Genomic DNA, 23,896 nt, shown 5'->3' with positions numbered 1-23,896 from the left:
TAAGCAATTTTTGTCTAAGCCAAGGTTATAAGACTTTCCCTTATTTTCTTTTCTACAAGTTTTATTGTTTTAGATTTTGTATGTAGGCCTCTGATCCATATTGAGTTAATTCTGTATATGGTGTGAGGTACTGATCATAGTGGGTTTTTTTTTTTTTTTTTTTGCATATGCTACCCAGTTCTTCCAGCACCAATTGTTGAAAGGGCTGCTCTTTCTCCACAAAATTGCCTTTGTACATCTGGCAAAAACCACCTGCCCATAAATGTGTGGGACTGTGTCTGAACACTATTTTGTATCATGTATCTATCATTAAATAAATATCACAATCATTAATTTCTTGTAGTGCTTTGTAAGAACAAATTTGAAATCACGTGGAGTTACACCTCCAACTTCTTTTCCAACTTCCTTTTGGTTGTTCTTGACCCAGGGCACTCCCATAAGAATTTTAGGTTAAGCTTGTCAATTTCTATAAAAAAAGTTATTTGGGATTTACATTATGATTGACTGCACTTTGTCAATTATGATTGACTGTGAATGCACAGATCAATATGGAAAGAAGTGACATCTTAATAGTATTGAGTCTTCCCTTGAACAATGTATCTCTCTCGACCTACTTAGTTCTTATTTAATTTCTCTCAGCAATATTTTATAGTATTCCCTGTACAGGTCTTGCACATATTTTGTCAGATCTCTAATAATTTCCTATTGATTCTATTTTGTTTAATGCTAATGAAAATTGTACTTAAAAAAATTCAATTCTCATTTACTGCTTGTAGAGAAATAAAGTTGATTTTTGTATATTGATATTGTATCTCTCAACCTTGCTAACACCCATTTATTAGTTCCAGAAACCTTTTTACAGACTCTATCAAATTTTTTACATAGACACTAATGTCCTTTGTGAATGAAGACGGCTTTACTTATTCATTTTTAATTTTTTTAATGTTTATTTTTGAGAGAGAGAGAGATTGAGCAGGGGAAGGGCAGAAAGAGAGAGGGGGAGACAGAATCTGAAGCAGGCTCCAGGGTCTGAGCTGTCAGCACAGAGCCCAACATGGGGCTTGAACTCATGAACTGTGAGATCACGACCTGAGCCGAAGTCGGATGCTTAACCGACTGAGCTAGCCAGGTGCCCCTACTTTTCATTTCTAATACGGGTACCTTTTATTTCTTTTCTTTCTTCCTTGCTGTACTGGTTAGAACTTCTGGTACAATGTGGAAATAAAAGTCATCAGAGCACAAATCTTTCTATTGTTCCTAATCTTAAAAAGCATTCGATCTTTCATCATTTAGTACGATGGTATAGCTGCTAGTTTTCTTTGGATGCCCTCACCAGTTTAAGAAGTTACCTTTAATGCCCCGTTTGCAAAAAGTTTTATAATTGGGAAGAGATGTTTGATTTTGGCAAATGTATTTTCCTCCATCTACTGAAACATATGGTTTTCTTTTCTTATTCTTTTGTTTATTTGTTAAAATGGTAAATTACATTGGTTAATTTCTTAATGTTAAAACAGCCTTGCATTCTTGGGATCAATACCACCTGGTCATGATGAATTATCCTGTTTACCCATTATTGGGTATGATTTGCTAAAATTTCTTTAGAATTTTTACATTTTTGTTCAAGAGGGATTCTGGTCTGTAGTTTTCTGTTTTGTAATGTGTTTATCTTGTTTTGGTATCAGGAAGATGCTGGCTATATTTAAAATATGGAGGTATTCCTGCCTTTTCAATTTTCTAGACTTTATATATTTCTTCCTTAAATGTTTGACAGAACTTACCAGAAACCACCTGCCTGGAGATTTTTTTTTTTAAGGTTTTAATCGCACTTTTTTTAAAGGTTGTAAGTGCACAAGTGCACTTTCCTGATAGACACAGGGCTATTTATCTTTTTATCTCGCATGTACTCTGGTCATTAGTGTCTTTCATGCAATTTGTCCATTTCATAGAAGTTGTCAAATTTATTGCCATAGAAATATTCATAACATTCACTGGTTATCCTTGTAATCTGTAGTGATGTCACTGCTCTCATTTTTGATATTGCTAATTTGTGCCTTCTTTTACTCCTGATCAATTTGGCCAGAGGCTTATCAATTTTATTGATTTTCTCTTAGAGCCATTATTTTCTGTTTTCTAATTCACTGACTGCTGCTCTGATCTTTTGTTACTTCCTTTCTTCTGCTTACTTGGGATTTAATTTGCTCCTTTCCCCCCAGTTGTTTTTTTTAAATTTTTTAAAGTTTATTTATTTTGAGAGAGACAGAGACAGCATGAGTTGGGGAGAGGCAGAGAGAAGAGGAGACAGAGAATCCCAAGCAAGCCCCATGCTGCCAGTGCAGAGCCCAATGTGGGGCTTAAACTGTGAGATCATGATCTGAGCTGAAACCAAGATGCTTAACTGACAGCCACTCAGGTGCCCCTCCCCCAGTTTCTTAAGGCATCAGCTGAGAGTATTAATTTCAGAACTTTCGTTTTTTCTAATATAAAGCACAGCTTTAGTGGAACTTTCAAAATTCTGATATTCTGCGTTTTCATTTTCATTCAGTTCAAATGATTCTCGAATTTCCCTTTTAATCTCATGGGTTATTTAAAAGTAAGTTAGTTTCTAAATATTTGAGTTTTTCAAAGATTTTTCTGTTATTGATGTCTCCATTTGATTCCAAGTGGTCGGAGAGCGTATTTTGTTGGACTCGAATCCTGTTAAATCTATTGAGACTTGTTTTATGGCTTAGAGTACACGTCAAAAGAATGTGTATTTTGCTTTTGTCGGATGGATTGTTCTTTAAATGTCAACCAGGCTGAATTAGTTATGTTTAAATCTTTTATATGCTCACTGATTTTCTATCTACTTGTTCCTTCAATTACTGAGGGAGGGGTGCTGAAATCTCGGACTATAACTGCAGGTCTGTCTACTTCTCACTGCAGCATCCTGTTAGTTTTCACTCCATGTTATTCTGAAGCTTTCTCAGTAGGAGCACCAGTGTTTGGGGGCCATGTCTTCTTACCAATCGACTGATTTATGATTAAGAAGTGACTTTTATCCCTGGCAGTAGCTTTGCTCTGAAATACTAATCTACTTTATCTTGATTTGTGATCTGTGTTTTTCATTCTTTTGACCTATTTGTATTTTTATATTTGAAGTAGGTTACTTGTAGGCATCATATGGTTAGGTCCTACTTTTTTTTTTATCCAATCTGTTAATCTCTGCTTTTAATGGAGGTGTTTAGACCACATACGTTTAATGTGATTATTGATATGGTTATGATTAAGTCCATCATCTTGGTATTTCTTTTGTCCCATCTATTCTTTATTCCTTTTTTCAGTCTTCTTTTGGATCGAGTATACTTTTCTTTTTGAAAATTGAGTTAAAATGTATATAACATAGGGGTGCCTGGGTGGCTCACTTGGTTAAGTGTCTGACTGTTGGTTTTGGTTCAGGTCATGATGTCATGGTATGTGAGTTCAAGCCCTGTGTCAGGCTCTGTGCTGAGTGTGGAGCCTGCTTGGGATTCTCTCCCCTCCTCTCTCTGCTACTTTCCCGCTCACACTCTCTCAACATACACACACACACACACACACACACACACACACACACATATGGCATAAAATTTGCACCTTTTAAGTGTATAGCTCAGTGGTACTAAATACATTTATGCTGTTGTGCAGCCACCACCACCACCCATTCCCATAACTCTTGTGAATCTGAAACTCTACAACCATGAAATAACTCTATGTTCACCACTCCCTCCCAGCCACTGGGAGCTGCTATTCTACTTTTTGTCTTTACAATTTTGCCTATTCTAAGTACCTCATATTAGTGGAACCATACAGTATTTGTCTTTCTGTGACTGGTTTGTTTCACTTAGCCTTATGTCTTCCAGGTTCACCCATGTTGTAGCATATTTTCCTTTTTAACGCTAATGATATTTTGTTGTATGCATATACCACATTTGCTTATCCATTCATCTGTCAATGGACACTTGGGTTGCTTCCATGTTTCAGCTATTGTGAAGAATGATGCTATCAATATGGGTGTACAAATACCTCTTACAGACCCTGCTTTCATTTTTTTTGGGGGGGGGGATACCCAGAAGTGGAATGCTGGGTCATGGGGTAATTCTACTTTTAATTTTTTAAGGAACTTCATACTTCTTTCCATAGTACTTGTACCATTTATATTCCCACCAACAGTGCACAAGGGCTTGATTTTCTCCATATCCTCACAACATTTTCTGTTTTTTGTGTGTTTGTTTTTTTAAAGCAGGCTCCATGCTGGGTGTGGAGCCCAACATGGGGCTTGAACTCATGACCCTGAGATCAAGACCTGAGCTGAGTTCAAGAGTTGGATGCTTAACTGACTGATCCACCCAGGAGCTCCATGTTTTTGTTTTATTTAAATTTGCTAACTGCAGTATTAGTTGTGTGTACAATTTAGTGACTCAATACTTACATATGACCCTTAGTGCTCATCACAAGTGCACTCCTTAATCCCCACTCCTTAACCCATTCTCTTGGCCACTACCCCTCTGGTAAATTATCAGTTTGTTCTCTATAGTTAAGAGTCTTTCTTGTTTTCTGTTTTTTTGACAGTAACCATCATAACGGATATGAGGTGGTATCTCATTGTAGTTTTGATTTTCATTTCCATAATGATCAGTGATGTGGAGCATCTTTCCACGTGCTAATTTCCATGGCCATCTGTATATCTTTGGAGAAATGTCTCTTTACATCCTTTGCCTGTTTTTAAATTGAGTTGTTTACTTGAGTTGTAAGAGTTCTTTATATATTCTGGTGATTAACCCCTACTCAGAGATAATAGGATTTGCAAATATTTTCTCCCATTCTGTGGGTCGCCTTTACATTATGTTGATTGTGTCCTTTGATGCACGTAAGTTTTTAATTTTGATGTTGCCCAACTTACCTATTTTTTAAAAAATTACTTGTGCTATTGGTGTCATATCCAAGAAACCACTGCCAAATCCAATGTTGAAGCCTTCCCCCTATGTTTTGTTCTAAAAGTTGCAGTGTTAGCTCTTATGTGGAGGTCTCTGATTCATTTTGAGTTAATTTTTGATATAGTATAAGGTAAGTGTCCAATTTCATTTTTTGGCATGTGGATATCCGGTTTCCCCAGAACCATCTGTGGAAAAGACTGTGCTTTCCCCACTGAATGGTCTTGGCACCCTTGTTGAAAATCATTTGACCATATATATGAGGGTTTATTTCTCTGTGCCATTCTGTTGGTCTGGGTCTGTCTTTATGCCCACACCACACTGTTTCGATTACAGTAGCTTTGTAGTAAGTTACTAAGTCAAGAAACATGAGACTTCCAACTTAATTCTTCTTGAAGATGATTTTGACTGTGCAGCTTAGAGAATAAAGCCACCATTTAAGGACCTGGGGAAGATGCAGGAAGAGCAAAATTGGAAGAATTCAGTTTAGGGTGTATGAAGTGTGACGTCAAGCATAACGAACACTAAGAACAGACTACTGAAGAGAACAAATAGAGGTCATAGTGGCCTTGACGAGAGTTGCTCAGTGGAAAGACAGGAAGAAAAGCCTGACTGGAGTGGCCTTTAACTGGCACAAGGTGGCGGGAGCAGGGTCACTTCTAAATCTTACCAAGTTTCCTCAGGAAAAGGCCCAGACCAACTTTAAGAGTGGAAGTTTTGTTTTCAACAAAAGCAGGTGGAAGGGTTAGCTATAAGTAGGTGGGGTCAAACCACTAACGGTAGCATTATTCTAACCGGATATAGAGTCAGCAGCTGTGCTGAGGCAATAAAGGGAAGAGAAAAAGGGTTCTGACAGTCTTAAGAGCCAGGTAACTCAGAAATCACCATAAAACACCTCCCCATACCCCTGAAAGAGACTACTCACTAGACAGAAGCCTCATCAAGTAACTCTGAGATACACCCAGGGACATGGGGAGATTTCTCAGGCTCCCCGTTTACAGAGAAGCAAACAAAACATAACACGGGAACGCACTAAGAGGTAAGATCAGATCATCCAGGGCAGCCCATTCCCCTGAGCACCTGAAACACCAACGACAACTCCCAAGAAGAAAGAGCCCTCCTTGAGGAAAACCAGACCTGGGACTGAGCAGGGCAGGAACCTGGGGGTAACACAGAGAGAAGCTTCTGATACTAGAGGAGATGGATCAGGAAGTCCTGAGGGGAGGGGGCTCCACACAGAGGTGCAGCACAAGACGGACCCCCCAACTGCTCAGTGCGGAAAGCTACCCGGACCTACGTCTCCCCAACATGTATGACATTCTCCTCCCAAGTACAGAAGTTACATCATTTAACATAAGGAACAGAAGATTATGATCACATCTCATACAAAGGTATCATAGGGAGAAACATGAACCAATTAGCCTTCAACAGACAATGAAAAGCACAACAATGTTTTGTTGTTGAGCTGTAGGAGTTCTTTATACATTCTGATATATGCCTGTTAGGAGATATGTGATTGGCAATAATTACCTTTTAAAGAAATTTAAATTAAGAAAAACATCAGATATTTATGCACTTAATAAATACATTTCTGGCTTTCTTCCCTGCTTCTATGTACTTTCATATATCCACTGATGCCATCTTCCTTCTGCCTGAAGGACCTATTTGTTTGTTATAAATGTGTATTTACTTTTCAGACAGAGAGCGTGAGCAGGGGATGGTGGTGGTGGAATGGACAGAGGATCCGAAGCGGGCTCCATGCTGACAGCAAAGAGCCTGATAAGGGGCTCGAACTCACAAACCATGAGATCATGACCGGAGTCGAAGCTGGACCCCTACCCCACTGAGCCACCCAGGTGCCCCTCGAGGGACCTTTTTAAAAGATTTCTTGTAGTGTAGGTCTGCTGGAGATTAACTGTAATTCTTTCAGCTTTGTATATGTGAATTTCACCATTTTTGAAAGATGTTTGGGTGCACATAAAATTAAAGATATTGCTCCCCTGTTTTCTCCCTTGTACAGTTTCCAATGAGACAACTGCTATTATTCTCTTTATTTCTTTGTATGTTTTCTGTCTGACAGCCCTCTTAGCTCATTTTCTTGGGGAACCCAAACACATGTATACTGGGCTGCTGGAAACTGTTCCACATTTCACTGCGGTCTGCTCTTTTGGAGGCTAATTCTCTCTCTGCATTTCATTGGGTGGCTTCTATTGCTACGCCTATAGTTTGCTAATTTTTTCTTCCATAATATATAATCTGCCATGCCGTTAATCCCAGTCGGTTTATTTTTCATTTCAGGTATTACAATTTTTATCTCTACAATTTTGATTTCGGCTTTTTGAGGGGGAGTAATTATCTTACATGTCTCCACTTAATTATCTGGATACAGGTGTGGTAGGCAGAGTACTGGGTCCCCCAAAGATGGCCAGATCCTAAGCCCTGGAACCTATGAATATGTTCTGTTACATGGCAAGGGACAACTTAGGTAGCTGACTTTAGAACAGGGAGCATGAGGGGCGCCTGGGTGGCTCAGTCGGTTAAGCATCTGACTACGGCTCAGGTCATGATCTCGTGGTCCGTGAGTTCGAGCCCCACGTTGGGCTCCATGCTGACAGCTCAGGCCCTGGAGCACTCTGTCTCTCTCTCAAAAATTAAATAAACATTAAAAAAATAAATAAATAAAACAGGGAGTCTGAATTACCCAGTGGGACCACTGTGATCAGAGGGTTCTTAAAAATGGAAAAGGGAATAGAAACAGAGAGATGATAGTGTAAGGGCTCAGCTGACACTGCTGGCTTTGAAGACGGAAAAACAGGGCCATGAGCCAAGGAATGTGGGTGGCTTCTGAAGACTAGGAAGAGTTGGGAGAGATTCTCCCCCAGAGCCTACAGAAAGGAATGCGGCCCTGACAACATGTTGGTTTTTAGTCCCGTGAGTCCCATGAGGAGGCACTGTCTGCTGGGTACTGTTCCTTCCAGTCCCTTTGGATGGTCTTCCCCAGCTTTGGAGACTTTCCTCACAGCACTGGCTGCTCAGTACTCTGCTGAATACTCAAGGTGCATGGACCTTTTACAGATGCTGGGGCTTTGTCTTCTCTGTGCATTTCCATCCTTCCCAGGACGGTGTTCCATGAATGCTAGCTACTCTGTTCTTCTTGGATTCTCAGTAATGACTTTCAAATAAGGCAGTCCACTCAGCTCTGCTTTAGTTTCCCCTCTGTGCACTGTGGCCTGGAAACTCTTAAACACATGAAGCTGGATAATCCTCATCTCTTGTCTGCCATTGCTCAGGGATCACTGACCCTCGTTTGGACAGTCTCTTGAAAACATGATTTCATGTATTTTTGCTGTTGTCTTTTTCCTTCCTAACTGCTATTTCAGGCAGGAGGGTAAACCAAGTTCATTATCTGATTCTATTTTGGCCCAAACCAGAAGTCTCCACCATACTTTTTTTCTTTTTAATGCCATTTTAAAACGGCAAAACTGGGTTATTTTTCTAATAGAACGTCCCACATTCTAAATTTGACTGCTTGCTTCTTCCTGGTGTCACTTTACTTGGTCCATTTCTTATGAAACAGTAGCTAGATTTAGGTTCAACTGCTCTGGCGAGAGTATGTCCTGGGTGGTGTTGTGTGCTTCCCAATGTATCCCAACGTGAGGACATAGGGTTAGGCTTCCCTGCCCTCACTGACATCAAGCACAATCAGTGGGTTCAGACTCTGTCAGTTCAGAAAAAGCTCCCTAAGTCTTTCAGCGGGTTTTATAGCATCCACTGATGATCACTGCCTCAGGCCGTCATTTCACCAAAGGTTACAAAATGGTGATTTTCTAATTCATTGATTAGTTGGCGTTCTTCTATAATGAACCTCCTCTCACCAACTAGTTGGTTATGATGTAATAACATAATGTGTACAGAAGACACAGGATGAATCGTTTTTAAAACTTGATTTTCAGAATAGCAAGTTGGTTCTCTAACAGCCTCCAGTTTCCATCAACTGCTGTATTTATTCCCTGGTGCTTCTGTCTCACTTTTGAATATGGAGAGTTCCTCTGAGAAGGCACCCAGGTCCTTTTGACACCACCTCAGTAGTCTTCCTTGTTTTCTGGCACAACATTCATCTTATACATTTGCTGCCCTAAATCTGGAATAACCCATTTCTCCAAGGATTCCTGGTTCCTTTGAGAGGGAAATGGCATTTAAAGGTAACTTTAGAGGTGTCTGGCTAGCTCAGTAGGAAGAATGTGTGACTTATGATCTTGGGATTGGGAGTTTGAACCCAATGTTGGGTGTAGAGAGTACTTAAAAATAAAATCTTAAAAAAAAAAAAAAAGATAATTCCAGAGCAGTCTGGGGATGGGATGGAATGGAATGGGACAGAGGCTCATTGTTTTATTAAGGATGTAAAATGGTTAATTTTCTTTATTTTTAAATAGTTATTTACTTTATAGGAAAGTGCAAGCGGGGGAGGGATATAGAGAGGGAGACAGAAGATCTGAAGCAGGTTCTGCGCTGACAGGCTGACAGCAGTGAGCCTGATGTGGGGCTCAAACTCACGAACCATGAGACCATGACCTGAACCAAAGTTGGACACTCAACTGAGCTACCCAGGTGCCCCTAAAATGGTTAATTTTCTTATTTTTGAGGGAGAGAGAGAGAGAGAGAAAGAGAGCGTGCGCAAGCATGAGTGGGGGAGGGGTAGAGAGAGGGAGACACAGAATCCGAAGCAGGCTCCAGGCTCTGAGCTGTCAGCACAGAGCCCAACGCGGGGCTCGAACCCATGAACCTCGAGATCATGACCTGAGCCAAAGTCAGACATTTAACTGACTGAATCACCCAGGCTCAGTTAATTTTCTAATTAATTTCTAGTTAATTTTCTAACTTTGCCATTCCTTATACATTTATTAGTTGGAATTCTTCTATAAACAGGTAGTCACTGTTACTGGGTTGTCATTACATGGACAGAGGAGCTCTGTAGTTTTTAGGAAAAGGAAAATAAGCCAGGAAGGAGTTCACACTATTTCCAATTCAAAAATAAGACTACAGTGTCATCACTTAATGTTTTTAATTTTAATATTTTCTTACTCTGAAAATCTTGGTTCCTAACATCATCAACATAATTACTTATTTGCTTTATCCTGCTATATATATATATATATATTAATTTAAATAAACAATCAATACAACAGTAAGACTATTAAATGCAGCTGTTTTTTTTTGAATCCTCAGACTATATTCCAGCGACATGGACTGTCCAAAAACAGTCCCCTGAAATAACTCCTTTCTCCATATGGGTATGCCTCTTGAAATATATTTAGCTTCATTTGTTCTCATTTATTTTCAATTTTGATAATTTTGTCTTCTGTTTAAATTATTTTAAACAGGCACGTGGTTCCAGAGTCAAAACTATAAAACCAGGTACAGGGAAGTCTCATTTCCATCCCTAGTTCCTCCTAGTTCCCTTCCCCCTAACGTAAGAGCTCTTTAGGATAATTCTGCTTTTTCCTCATATTGTTTCCTTTTGGAAATAAAAGGAAACGCATATGCATGTGTGTACATACGTGATATGAATATCCATTTATATGGATGTATTTTCAAAGCTCTTTCTTACCATCAGCTGGTACACTAAAACTATTTTGTACCAAGAGGTCACTCCAGAGGCAGCAAACCAAGACCTTCAGATTCCCCTTCTCTTCTACAGCTACCTTCTACTTCAGTGCATTCAGAGTTATTCCACGGTGGAGAGTTCTAGTTTATTCAAGCAGACTCCTACGGGTGGACATTTGGGTGGTTTGTCTTGATAGTATAACGAATATCAAGATGGATAGTACTGTATAGATGTCTTTTTTCACTTTTGTAAGGCTACATTGCTACAAGTGAGGTTACTAAGACAACTGGTAAGCACATATGCATTTCTGCTGGATATTACAAATTCCAGCCCCCTCGCCCACGCCCCTCCCCCGCCTGGAACTGTTTTGCATTGTCATCATCAGTGTATGAGAATGCTGGTTTCCCCACCACCTAGTCAAGAGAGAACGTGGTCAAATCTCAGAATTTTTTTTTTTTTTGCCAAATTTAAGTACCATTTGCATTTTTCTAAGTGAACTATCCATTTTTTTATTTGTCCATTTTTTTTTTCTATCGGGATTTCAGTCTTCTTTATATATCAGGGCTGCTAAACCCTTTGTAAAGCAGATGTGCTAACCGCTACACTATGGAACCAAAACCCTTTGTAATATAAGTCACAAATGTCTCATTTTAGTTTGTCATTCGTTTTTCCTTTAAAAAATTAAAACATATAGCCAAATTTATCAGTCATTTTTTATTGTATTGTATTCTGAGCCATAATTCAAAGTTTTCCATGTGCCCCACCATAAAGGAAAATTTAGCCATTTTCTTCTAATCTTTGTAGTTTTACCGTTTACAATTAGATCTCTGATTCATCAGAAATTTATTCTGCTGCACAATGTAAGAAATCGATCTGATTTTGTTTTTTTTTCCAGTTGCCCCACAACCATTTATTAAAAATGTTCATCCTTCCCCATTGATTTGAGATGATGCTTTTTATTGTATACTGTGCTTAAATTTCTACATGCAGTTGTGTGTTTATTTTTGGGTTTTGCATTTTGTTCTATTGGTGTGTTTATTTGTAGGCTTTTATTATTTTTTTAAATAGGTTTCATACCCAGAGTACAGCCCAACACAGGGCTTGAACTTGCGGCCCTGAGACCAAGACCTGAGCTGAGATCAAGAGTCAGACGCTTAACCAACTGAGCCACCCAGGTGTCCCTAAACATTCTTTTAAATAAGAGGCTTTAATATGTATTATAAAACTTGGTGTGGCTAGGCACCCATCGCTGCTTTTCTTTTTAAGGGTTTTTTCCCCCTGGTTATCCTTACTTATTCTTCCACGTGATTTTTATAATTACCTTATATTTAATCCCAGAAAAATATCTGAAGGTAATTTTATTTAGATGCAGTTAAATGTATGAATGACCTTTGGGAGAACTGACAGCTTCATTGTACTGAATGTTTATCTTCAACAAGAACAAGGTATGTCAGGAGCGTTTTGTATGTTTCTTCTTGTGGGTTTTACACAGTACTTGTTAGTTATGCTCATACCAGGATTGAGCCACCCACCTACCCATCCAGCCATAAACACTGCCTTCCATCCCATTATATTTTTTGATTTTTCTTCTGTACATGCATTTTATATCCTGCTCCTTTACTAGGTTGTTCCCTTGTTTTAGTAGGGTTCCATTGATCCTTTTGGGATTTTCTGATAGACAGTCCTATCAACTGAAAACAGACCTACTTCTCCAAGTCTTATTCATCGTACTGCTTTTTCTTATCAAACTGCTTGGGCCAATACCTGCAGCATGACTTTAAATAGGGCAGCTCTGCTCTGTCTTCACATTTATCTGTTAAGATGCGGGCTTCCAGGCTGAGTGTGTGTGCACATGTGTGCTACTGAAGCCTCGGGGCTGAGCTGCCCCATCACCTACTGTGCTCTCTGAAGCTCCTGAACAGGCTTCTCAGGTCTCTGTGTTGGCTGTTGATAAATCACAGTCTGTGCTTTCATCAGCGGTTCTCAGACACGTCTGCTGGGGCTTGCGCCTCAGAGCGGAGCCCTGTCGCTGTGACTTCTGATTCTTAGGATCACCAGAACTACCCCCTTTCTTCCCCTGGCTACCTTCTTTGGAGCTACTGTGTAGGTGCTGCTGCTGCTGCTGGCTGTCTGGCTGAGTCACTCCTTTCTCTGGAGTTCTTGGAGGCACCTGTGGCCTGGTAGCATCGAAGATGCTATCTGAGGATTTTTCCTTGTTTTATCCTGCTTGCTCTCTATTTTTTTAAAAAGGCTTTTAGGGAAATTAAGAAGAAATACCCTACTACTTCCATCTTGCTCAGATCAGAATTCTGCTGAAGAATTTTAAACAAAAGAGATCTGGGTTTTGGAGAATTCAGGCCTGGCCTCCTGAGAAGGTCTGTGACACAGGGAAGACCGGAGGCACTGAGACCTGGTAGGATCTAGGGCTTCGGAGAGTTAGGAAGGGCCCGAATCAGGCCAGTGGGTGCAGGGGAAGAGGAGAGGACAGAATCCAGAAAGATTTAGAAGGTAAAACTGGCAGAACCTAATGACTGACTGACATGGGATGGGGGGGGGGGGGAGGTGGCATGAAAACAGTGGGTGTTAAAGATGGCTGGCTCAGCTCTCTAGCTGGGTGACAGGCTCTGTGGGAATGGTACCCCATTAAGGAATTCCAGAAAAAGAGGAGCCAGTGCTGGCGGGAGAAGGGGTTCAGCCTTCAGCACGCTGGTAACAATGCATGCAGGGTGTCTGAGAGAATGCCCGTGAATATTTGGATATATCACCCCTTCCACTTCTCAACTTCCAAAATCTCCTGTGGCAAAAGGAAAAAAAAAAATCTCTTCTCTGTATTTGATATTAACGTCAAATGTCTTCACTGTAGTATTTTTCATGGGACTTGGCTTATGTTACTACATTCTTCTTGACCCCTCCTTCAACATTTCCAATCACTCTGTGACAGGTATGCTTCCGCTATGGTTTTGGTCTTTTACTTGAATCTGTCTAAAAGCCATTGCTTTTTCCCCCTCTTGGTTTTAATACTATTTGTGTTCTGCTGACTCACAACTTAAGATGGAGCACAAATCCCTTTGTGAAGATCATTTTTTATTAAATTCCCTTACTTATACTGGACCACCATGCCATTAAGTCACTGTTTTTCAAGGTGTGGTCTGTGGGGCAAATGCTTTAAATCTACCTTAGGGGCTTAATAATAATAATATGAAATAATGATATTTATAGTAACTAAGACTTATTCAGTACATACCACATGCTAGGTACTGTTCTAATAAGTTTCACACTACTGACTCATGTAATCCTCATCATCATTTTAACAGAAAGTAACTGCATTATTCCCATTTGACAGAAGAGGAAATTGAGGTATAGAGAGATTAGAGCTGGTAAGTAGGTCCTACCTAGACTTCCCGATTCAGCCTATGGGGGAGATGTCTTGGGAATTTGTAGTTTTACAATGTCCCCTTCCCCACCAAAAAAAAAAAAAAAAAAAAAAAAAAAAAAAAAAAAAAAAAAAAAAAGTGCTCTCAAATGATTCTGTGGATGCACAGTATCCAAAGGGTTTACATTGGTAGAAAACAACTCATTCTGGGGTACCTGTGTGGCTCAGTCAGTTAAGCATCCTGACTCTTTGATTTCGGCTCAGGTCATGATCTCTCGGTTCATGGGTTCAAGCCCCATGTTGGGCTCTGTGCTGACAGCGCGGAGCCTGCTTGGGATGATTCTCACTCTCTTCTCTCTTTCTATGCCCTTCCCCTGCTTGGCTCTCTCTCTCTAAAATTAAATCAACAACACTTAAAAAAAACAAACAAACAACTCATCCTGCTTACTCAAACAGGAATAATTTGTTCACAGCCAGCTGGTCCGCAGCATATCGAGGACAGGTCTCTGTAATGAGACTCAGCTCAGGTTTCTCTTTTCAGTCTTCAGGAGTCTCCCACAGACACAGAGCTAGGTTTGTATCAACGTGCAGCAGGGTTCTCTTCTAAACACTGATATAAACACTGATGAAATCCAGGTGCTATGAAAGCTATTTTCCCGGACTGAAACCACCTGGTAGTCTGCAGCCTGTCACTCATCACAGACCACTTTTTGTCCCTTTTGTCTAACAGAACTATCCCCATCGCCTTTCCAAGATACCGTGTGTCTATGTCCTGGCCCCTCCCCCCAGTCGGCTACATAACCCTGCTTTATTAATATTACTTGCCTTTGCTCTTTGATATTTCCAAGAGCTCCTTCCCCCTAAGCCTCTCCTGTCAAAAAAATTTTTCTATCGCTCCACTGCTAAAAATCCTCATTTGATGGCTCCTCACTGCTTCAGTGCAAGATTTGAGCCCTTCATCTTGTTATGTCAACACATGTGTCCGGGAGAGGCTGACAGGTTCAGGTCCCCTCCCCACGATTCCTGATGCCATTCAACTCTGTCCCTCCTTTCATCCCTCCACAGCTCTGTGGAAAATGATCCCTTTGCCTGACTTTCCTGCCAGCCTATTTGACAAAGTCTTATTCATCCTGTAAAATTCAGCTCAAATGTCACTACCTCCGCTGCGAAGTACCCTGACTCACCTAGAGTAATATCACTCTGCCCAAAAAGAGTAACTCACACCATACAGCAGTATTCTGATTACACCTGTCTGCCTTCCTCATAAAATGTAAGCTCATTCTTTGATTAAATTTAAGCATTCACTGAGTTAGTGTGATGTGCCAGGCCCCATGCTAAACCCTGAGGAGGTAGTAATGAATGCCTCAGAACACCCTGTTCTTAACAGGATATTTTGTGCTAGAAAAAAAATCTTAAGCTCTTGATGTATAACGTTTAGAAGGCATATACTCTCTGCATACAGATGGTGGTATTTACTTATGTAAACTGACCATAATGGCAGACATGAAAAAGAAGGTAGAAAGATGATAAAGTAATATGTACACACTCAGCTCAGACACCTACTTTCCTTCTTCAGTTTTTCTGGAATTATTAATCCCTAAAAAACCTAGCAGATAAAATTTAGTGTACAATCCAACAATGACAAAAGCCATCTGTCTCTTTCAACTACATAATCTTTTCCAAGGGGAAAAAAATCTTGACAGTATGCGCAATATCTCCCTGCTCAGTGTGGAAGGAAGACTCTGAGCCCACCACATCCAAGGTCAACTGTGTATAAGTATCTGCTGTCCTATGCAGAACATTTGGTGTTCTTCCATACTCTCACATGTAAGTGCACTCTCCAATTAGCTACCTTCTGGGATGAAAATGGGCAAGAAAAGCCTGTTTCATTTCAGTAACCTCGGGATATTTATACAGGCTAAGAATAAGGTACACATGTTTTGGCAAGGAGCTTTACCAAGTTTTAAATACCTTAGAAACTGTATAATTTTCACAGGGAATTTTCATAAAAAGACATTCTAAACTCAGGTTTGGCTTGTGGAATTTTGTTTATATCTGCCCTATTATTCCTCAATAGTAAAATAAAAAATTATTGTTCTGTTTTGGGAATCAAACTGGATTACTGTAGGATAAAGGCGCACCACCGACCATGTAAGTGTGAAAAAGTTTTACATTTCTCGGAAAAACTGCAGGCTCCCTTTCTATATAAACACATTGAACATCTATCCCCTTGTGTGAACGAACTATCACTGACTTATCAGAAGGCAACAATCCTCTGAGCTATTTGCACGTAAACACTGTATCCAGATGCATTCTGACAGTCCTTTAGGAAGAGCAAACCACAGATAATTTAGCAGTTAAACTAAAGAGCCAGAGCAGTAGATTCTTTTTGCACGTGCAAAATGGTGTCAATTGTGTACATTACATTGTGCTCAGAAAGTTATTTATGTTATGTGGCTCTCTTTAGCAGCATATTCTGTCCAAAGCACTGCTTCACGATGACAGTTTGTGGGAGAAAATGGGTCTCACCTTAAACTCACTGTTTTTCCTTTGCCAATACTTCTGGCTTCTCATTTAAAATAGCCAAAGGTTTCAACCAGTTGAGCTGTTGCCACCTTCTTATTAAACTTTAATAAGCTAAGCTTTTTAAGCCACATAAAAATTTCATCAAGCGTTTCTCAACCTTAGGAAAAAAACGGAAGGAGGAAAAAAGGTCAGAACATCACTTTCCACCACAGCAGCTCCTGGAGAAGGCTTTGGAAGCCTGCGCGCAATCGGCCGCACGGCAAGCGCCTGTGGCCTGCGCCAGATGGTGGGTGCGTTGCCGCCTGCATCACACACAGGCCCCACGCCGGGTGCTAATTAAAATGCTACCATCAAATACCAGTCTCCTGGGACCGACCAGACCACTCGCTCTTTTCCAAAAGTCCTTGGGATGCACTACATTCAACCCACAATTGTAGGGTTCTCCTGTCCAGAACACCATTTCAGAGCAACTCTTGATCACTTCACTTTTAGTGTTTCATAACAACATACTTAACAAACGTCTTTATTATTTTTTTTTAAAGGGGTATAACATGCTACATGTAAATACGGAGTTAATAACAGAGGGAACAGATAGCAGAGTTGAAAGAGGTCACTTGTCTCTGGGAAACAAAAATTAGGAAAAGACCGGGCAAGGAACCAAGCCTTGTGGTGCTATTTATTTTTAAGAATCATGTTCATGCATTATATCGGTGACACATTTAAATTAAAAAAGAAGGCTACATCACTGAAGAAAGTGGGCTGTTAAAAACCACTTCAGGGCTGTGCTACTGTCTTTCAAGAAGCTCAAGAACTTCAGCTGACATCTGTTTTCCTCAAATATCATCAGACAAGATTTCTTGCCAGGTGCCTTGATGATAAATACACAAATGCTGTCATTTTGTTAGTGCGGGTGTGACTCTATTCTTCCATTTCATCACAACGCGATTTTTACATCTTTTCATTTTATCAAAAACTTCATAAAACTGGTGCCTTCAATCTGAAGGCTGTAAATGTATAATTTCGCACATTATGTCTAATAATCTTTTCTAGGATTGTGGCATATTTTATATGTTAACATTTTCATCTAATATTCCTTTATTGTTTTCGTCACCTATGTCCCAGTCCAAGTGTGGAAGATCCTATGGGGACCGTCAGCTCTGCCACGACACAGGAGCCTCCTCCTCCTAGCCCTCCCCCTGGATCTACCACAACAGGCAAGGATAGCAAGTCTCTAAAAGGTGGAGAGGAAGGACCTGGAGACTTGAGGAACACAGGGTGGACTGCCTACCTGTCCTACTCTAGCCAAACACCTGTGGAAAGATCGCACCCCTCTTTGCCACAATGGTTTCAGTGGGGCCCAGTGGGAAGGGGATCTTTCCACCCCACCTCCTCACAGAGGCAAGCTGAGCGCATGATCTAATTGCCATCTACAGAACACGCCACCGAACAGCAGAATACACATTTTTTCCCCAACCACCCACAGAACATTTGCTAAGACAGACTATATCCCAGGTAATAAAACAAACCTCAACACATCTGGAAGAATTTAAATCATACATCTGATCATAATGGAACCAAACTAGTAATCAGTAACACTAAGGTAACTGCAGAATCTCTGGACTCTGGAAAGTGAAGTCATCGGTCAAAGAGGAAGTCCCCAAAGAAAAAATTACGTAAAATTGAACAAAAATGGAAGCACAGGATATCAAAGAATACAGGACACAGTGAAAGCAGTAGTGTTAAGAAATTTATGGCACAAAATCCTTACAAGGGAAAGACAAAAGATTTCTTTTTTTTTTTAATTTCTGTTGCCTAGTATTTTTCTTTTTATTTTTTAACATTTATTTATTTTTGAGAAACAGAATGAGACAAAGTGTAAGCAGGGGAAGGACAGAGAGAGAAGGAGACACAGAATCTGAAGCAGGCTCCAAGCTCTGAGCAAGCAGTCAGCACAGAGACTGATGCGGGGCTTGAACCCACAAACTGTGAGATCATGACCTGAGCCAAAGTTGGACGCTCAACCGACTGAGCCACCCAGGCGCCCCAAAAGATTTATTTTTTTAAAAATTTATTTTGAGAAAGAGAGTGCGTGCATACATGGCACACGTGAGCAGGGGAGGGGCAGAGAGAGAAGGAGAGGGAATCCCAAGCAGGCTCCTCGCTATCAGTGCAGAACCAGATGTGGGGCTGATCTCACAAACCATGAGATCATGACCTGAGCTGAAATCAAGAGTTGACTGACCCAGGGGCTCTAGAAAGAAAAAAGTTTTCATAAATAATGTAAGTTCCCATCTTTAAAAATCAAACAAACAAACAAAAAGCTGGTTCTTTGAAAATATAAAAAACTGAGAAGTTTCTATCAAGACTTACAAAAATAAGGGTGCCTGGATGCACAGTTGGTTAAGCCTCCAACTCTTGCTTTTGGCTCAAGTTATGCATGATCTCATGGTTTCATGAGTTTGAGCCCCAGGCCCTGAGTAGGGCTCTGTGCTGACAGAACCGAGCCTGCTTGAGATTTACTCTCACCCTCTCTCCCTGCCCCTCTCCCACTCACATGGTCTCTGTCTCTTTCAAAATAAATAAATAAACTTTAAAAAAAAACTTTAAAGGACAAAAATAAAGAGAAGATACAAATCATTAAAATCAGGAACGAAGACAGAAACTGTAGCCACTAAAAGAACAAGGGAATACTGTAAACAACATCATACTTGCAGATTTGACAACATCTAAAAAAAGGGCCAATTCCTCAAAAACCACATATTACCAAATTTCAATAAAGGCGATACAGACAACCTGAATAGTCTTTTAACCATCAAAGAAATTACAATTTTCCAATAACCCCTCCCCACTCCCCCCCGCAAAAAAAAACTACAGACCGGTATCTCTCACAAACTTAGACACAAAGATCCTCAACAAAACAACAGCCAGCCAAATTCAGCAATGCACACACAAAAAAATCATACACCATGATGAAGCAGGATTTGTTACAGGCATGCAGGTCTGGTTCAACATTAGAAAATCAATGAATACTATCCACCATGTCAACAGGATAAAGAAGAAAATAAAAAATCGTATGCGCATCAACGGACACGGAAAACATCTGACAAAATCGAACACCCATTTGTGATAAAAGCTCTCAGCAAACTAGAAATACAGATGAGCTTTGTCAAGCTGGTAATAAACATCTACAAAATATGACAGCTAAAACATACTCAATGATGAAAGACTGAATCTTTTCCTCTAAGATTACGTACAGGCAAGGATGCCCACTCTCATTTACCACTGTCATTCAACATGTTACTGAAAATTCTAGCCACTGCAATAAGGCAAAAAAAAAAAAAAAAAAAAAAAATCCTTAACCCAAACCTCTTATTTATGAAAAACATGACCTCAAAATGGATTATGGTTATGGACTTAAATGTAAAAGGCAGAACTATAAAACTTCTAAGAAAAGAGAAGATCTTTGGAATCTAGGGTTTGGCAAAAAGTTTTTAGACTTGACAGCAAAAGCCAAATGGATAAATTAAACCTCGTCAAAATTAAATCTTTTTGCTATTCAGAAGGCCCTGTGAAGAAGTCTTCTGACCTCTTCCCAGATAAGACACTGGGATAAAACATCTGCAGACCACAATTCTGACAAAGGCTTGTATCTGGAATGTAAAAACTTCCAAAACTCAACAGTAAAAAAAACCCCCTAAAACAACCTAGCTAGGAAATGGGCAAGAGACATGAACAGGCATTTCAGTAATGAGGACATACAGACGGCAAATTAAACACATGAAAAGATGCTCCACATCAGCAGTCATCAGAGGAACGCAGGAGAGATGTGCCTACACAGCTACCATCAAATGGCTAAAATAAAAATTAGTGACAACATGCACCATTAAGGGTGTAGAGGATATGGTTCAGGGATATGTTTCTAGTGCAAACACGGAATATAGAGCTGCTTGGGGAAAGGTATGGCAGTTTCTTCTAACATGATGTATGTACTTGCCATAATGGCCCAGATATTTCCCTCCCGAACATTTATCCAAGGCAAATGCAAACTCATGTTAACACAAAAATCCATAACAGATGTTCACAGCCATTTTAAAATACCCAAAACCTTGAAACAACTGGGTTCACTGGACTGGTATATCCAAGCTATAGAACACTACTCAGCAATAAAAGAGAATAAACTACCAATACACACAACAACTTGGGAGACTCGTAAGGGGATTGCATTAGGCGAAGACACCAAACTCTAAAAGTTAAGTACTATATGATTCCATTCATACAGCATTCTTGAAATGACAAAACTGTAGAGTGGGGAACAGATTAGTGCTATCAGGAATTAGGCAGGAGAGCAGGAAGGAGGTGCCTATGAGTATAAAAGAAAATAGCACAAGGGATCCTTGTGGTGAATTGTTGTGTATCTCAATTGTGGCAGTGGTGACTCAAAATCATATAGAACTACACACACACACACACACACACACACACACACACAAGTACAGGTTAAACTGGAGAAATCTGAGTAAGATCAATGGATTATATCAATGTCATATTTACTATAGTTATAATATTTACTATAGTTATGCAAGATTTTACCCTTGGGGGATGAAGAGTACTGGGATCTCCCTGTATTATTTCTTACAAATGCATGTGAATCTACGATTATCTTAAATAAAAAAAAAAAAACAAAAAAAAACAAGAAAAAAAGTTTACCAAATGTGAAGGACTGGTATTCTCAAAAAAATGCATATACCTGGATATAATAATGAGGGAATGCTGGGTATCAGACAAACTCAAATACAAAACAACTGGCTTGGACTGTTCAAAAATGCCAATTCCAGGGGTGCCTGGGTGGCTCAGTCGGTTAGGCAGCTGGCTTCGGCTCAGGTCATGATCTCACAGTTCATGAGTTTGAGCCCTGTGTTGGGCTCTGCGCTGATAGGTCAGAGCCTGGAGCCTGCTTCAGATTCTGTATTTCCTTCTCACTCTGCCCCTCCCCCACTCACGTTCTGTCTCTCTCACAAAAATAAACAGAAAAACATTTAAAAAAATGCCAATGCCATGAAACAGATTGAGAGAGACATGACAGGGGTGCCTGGCTAGTCCAGTGAGTAGAGTGTGCAACTCTTGATCTTGGGGGTGTGAGTTCAAGCCCCATGCTGGGCATAGAGCTTAATTAAAAAAAAAATAGACATGACAACTCAATGCAACATTCAATCTGTTTGGATCAATACAGGGTTTGCTCTGCTAGAAAAGACATTATTAAGACAATTTTACAAAACCTAGAAAGAAAGGTCTCTAGATCAGATAATAGTATTGTATCAGTGTTAACTTCCTGATTTTGATAATCACATTGTGATTATGTAAGAAAATGTTCTTGCTTTAAAAAAAAATACACAAGGAAGTAGTAAGGGTAGAGGAGCATCACATCTCAAATTTACTCTCAAATGGTTAAAAAAGGTATGTACACATAGAAAAGCAAATAGGGAGGGGCGCCTGGGTGGCTCAGTCAGTTGGGCGACCGACTTCGGCTCAGGTCATGATCTCGCAGTCCGTGAGTTCGAGCCCCGCATCGGGCTCTATGCTGACAGCTCAGAGCCTGGAGCCTGTTTCAGATTCTGTGTCTCCCTCTCTCTCTGACCCTCCCCCGTTCATGCTCTGTCTCTCTCTGTCTCAAAAATAAAAAAAAAAAAAAAAGCAAATAGGGTAAATGTTAACAGTTGAAGAACCTGGGGAAAGGAATACTTTATACTATTTATGCAGCATCTGTAAGACTGAAATTATAAATAATAAAAATTATCATATTAAAACTTTTTTAAAGTATACAGGATACTGCACAGAGCCTGGCACAAAAACGTGCAATAAACTCCAGTTTTCAGATATTTTATACCTATTTTCAGATGAAGAAACAAGTTGAGAAGTGAAATAAATGGTCTATAAGGACCATGGCAAACTCATGGTGAGGTCGGGATTTGAACTCATATCTGTTCCACAGCAGCATCTGTCCTTCTTTCGCTAGAATGAGGAAGGCTGAAAATTTCAACTCCCCCACAGGGATCTGGATGTACTCTGTTTAAGGAGAGGATGGCATTACATAAAAACTGGCTACCAACCACTCTCCAAGCACTTCCCCTGCTGGTTTCCTCCTAGAGAAGCCTCGGGCTGGCACTGGGACTCAACACCTCCAGCCCAGCCCCCCAATGTGCACCAAACAAACTAACAACCTGACAAAATCACTGCCTACAGGTCATCCACCACAGGGCTGCACACGGTCTTGTCTTTCCTGTGTCTTTACCCACTCATCCGAGATCCACTGAGCACTGTTTATGCTGGTTAATGGAGGCTCTGGGACAACTAGATACTGCTCTTCTATGGGTCCTTCTACACCTCATCGTCTCCCCCACGGCCCGGCTTACACAGGATAGGTAATCTTAATTGATTTATTTTATCTGAATAGGTAATCTACAGTTCAAAATTCACACAGCATGAAAGCGTGTGCCATCTCCCCCCAGCACCCACTCCCAATGACCATCAATGCTACTGGCTTAAAAATGCAACTCTGTGATATTTCCTCAAATTACTAGGAATTAGCTAGATCATATTATGATACCATGCTAAACATTTACATAGAATATTCTAAGTGATCACTGTAAATTTAAATTCCCCATTTACCCATTTAAAAAATCCCTCAAATAATTTGTGTTAGTAGGTTTTCAACATACTGTAAATGACTGAGGGTCACAACTTTTTTTTTTTTTTTACATGAAAAACTATTGGTACCATACATGAGCATAACAGATGTCCATGAATTACGGCTGGTAAGCATCAATCATTACAGACGACCGACAGCTCACCTGGTTCCTGTCGCGTGCATTCGTGTACCTGATCTTCTGAATGAAGTAGAATATGAGCCATGCTGAAGAAATAATCATCAAAACAATAAAGGATATTGACACGAAGACTAGAGAGCCACGGCTGAAGTTCTTTGGCGGCATTCGTGTTCCAACAGCTATTGTCATTTGTACAGAGATGTTTTTCTCCAGATAACTCAAAATATCCTTACCCCTCAATTCGGTAATCATGACAGCAATAATATCTCCAGTGCCTGTAATGTAAAATAAATACACATACTCAAGTGATCTTTAAAATTTAAAGGTACATCAAACATACAAAGGCACTATTTAGAAAAGCCACTATAATTTTTGCTAATGGCAAGGGTTTGCAGATTGAACTTTTCAGATGAAATCAATCTCTGCAGTTGGCTATGCGGGCACCAAGTGGAAACAGGAATCTGCTGTGTAGTACTTAAAACTCAGACAAAGTATACAATTATTGCAGTGTTAAGAGTCCCATTAACTTGTCTTACAACTACATTTAAAAAATGGATTATTCAATCAGCCAAATGTTAACGACAGACAGTATTAAACGTGGTATTATAGAACAACGTCA

General features: G+C 40.0%; 1 protein-coding gene across 1 annotated transcript in view; it reads right to left on the bottom strand.

Annotated features, from left to right (window-relative positions):
- The window catches only part of RNF130 (ring finger protein 130), a 108,386-nt gene that overhangs the window by 25,534 nt on the left and 58,956 nt on the right, over positions 1-23,896 (bottom strand). The window contains exon 4 of the mRNA XM_049648819.1: positions 23,302-23,552. Within this exon, the coding sequence (XP_049504776.1) occupies positions 23,302-23,552 (251 nt within the window). The remainder of the gene's footprint in view (positions 1-23,301; positions 23,553-23,896) is intronic.

Source organism: Panthera uncia (genome assembly GCF_023721935.1).
Source record: "Panthera uncia isolate 11264 chromosome A1 unlocalized genomic scaffold, Puncia_PCG_1.0 HiC_scaffold_17, whole genome shotgun sequence".
Lineage (NCBI taxonomy): Eukaryota > Metazoa > Chordata > Mammalia > Carnivora > Felidae > Panthera > Panthera uncia.
The sequence above is the reverse complement of the archived record's forward strand: the minus strand, read 5'-3'. Positions and strand labels throughout refer to the sequence as shown.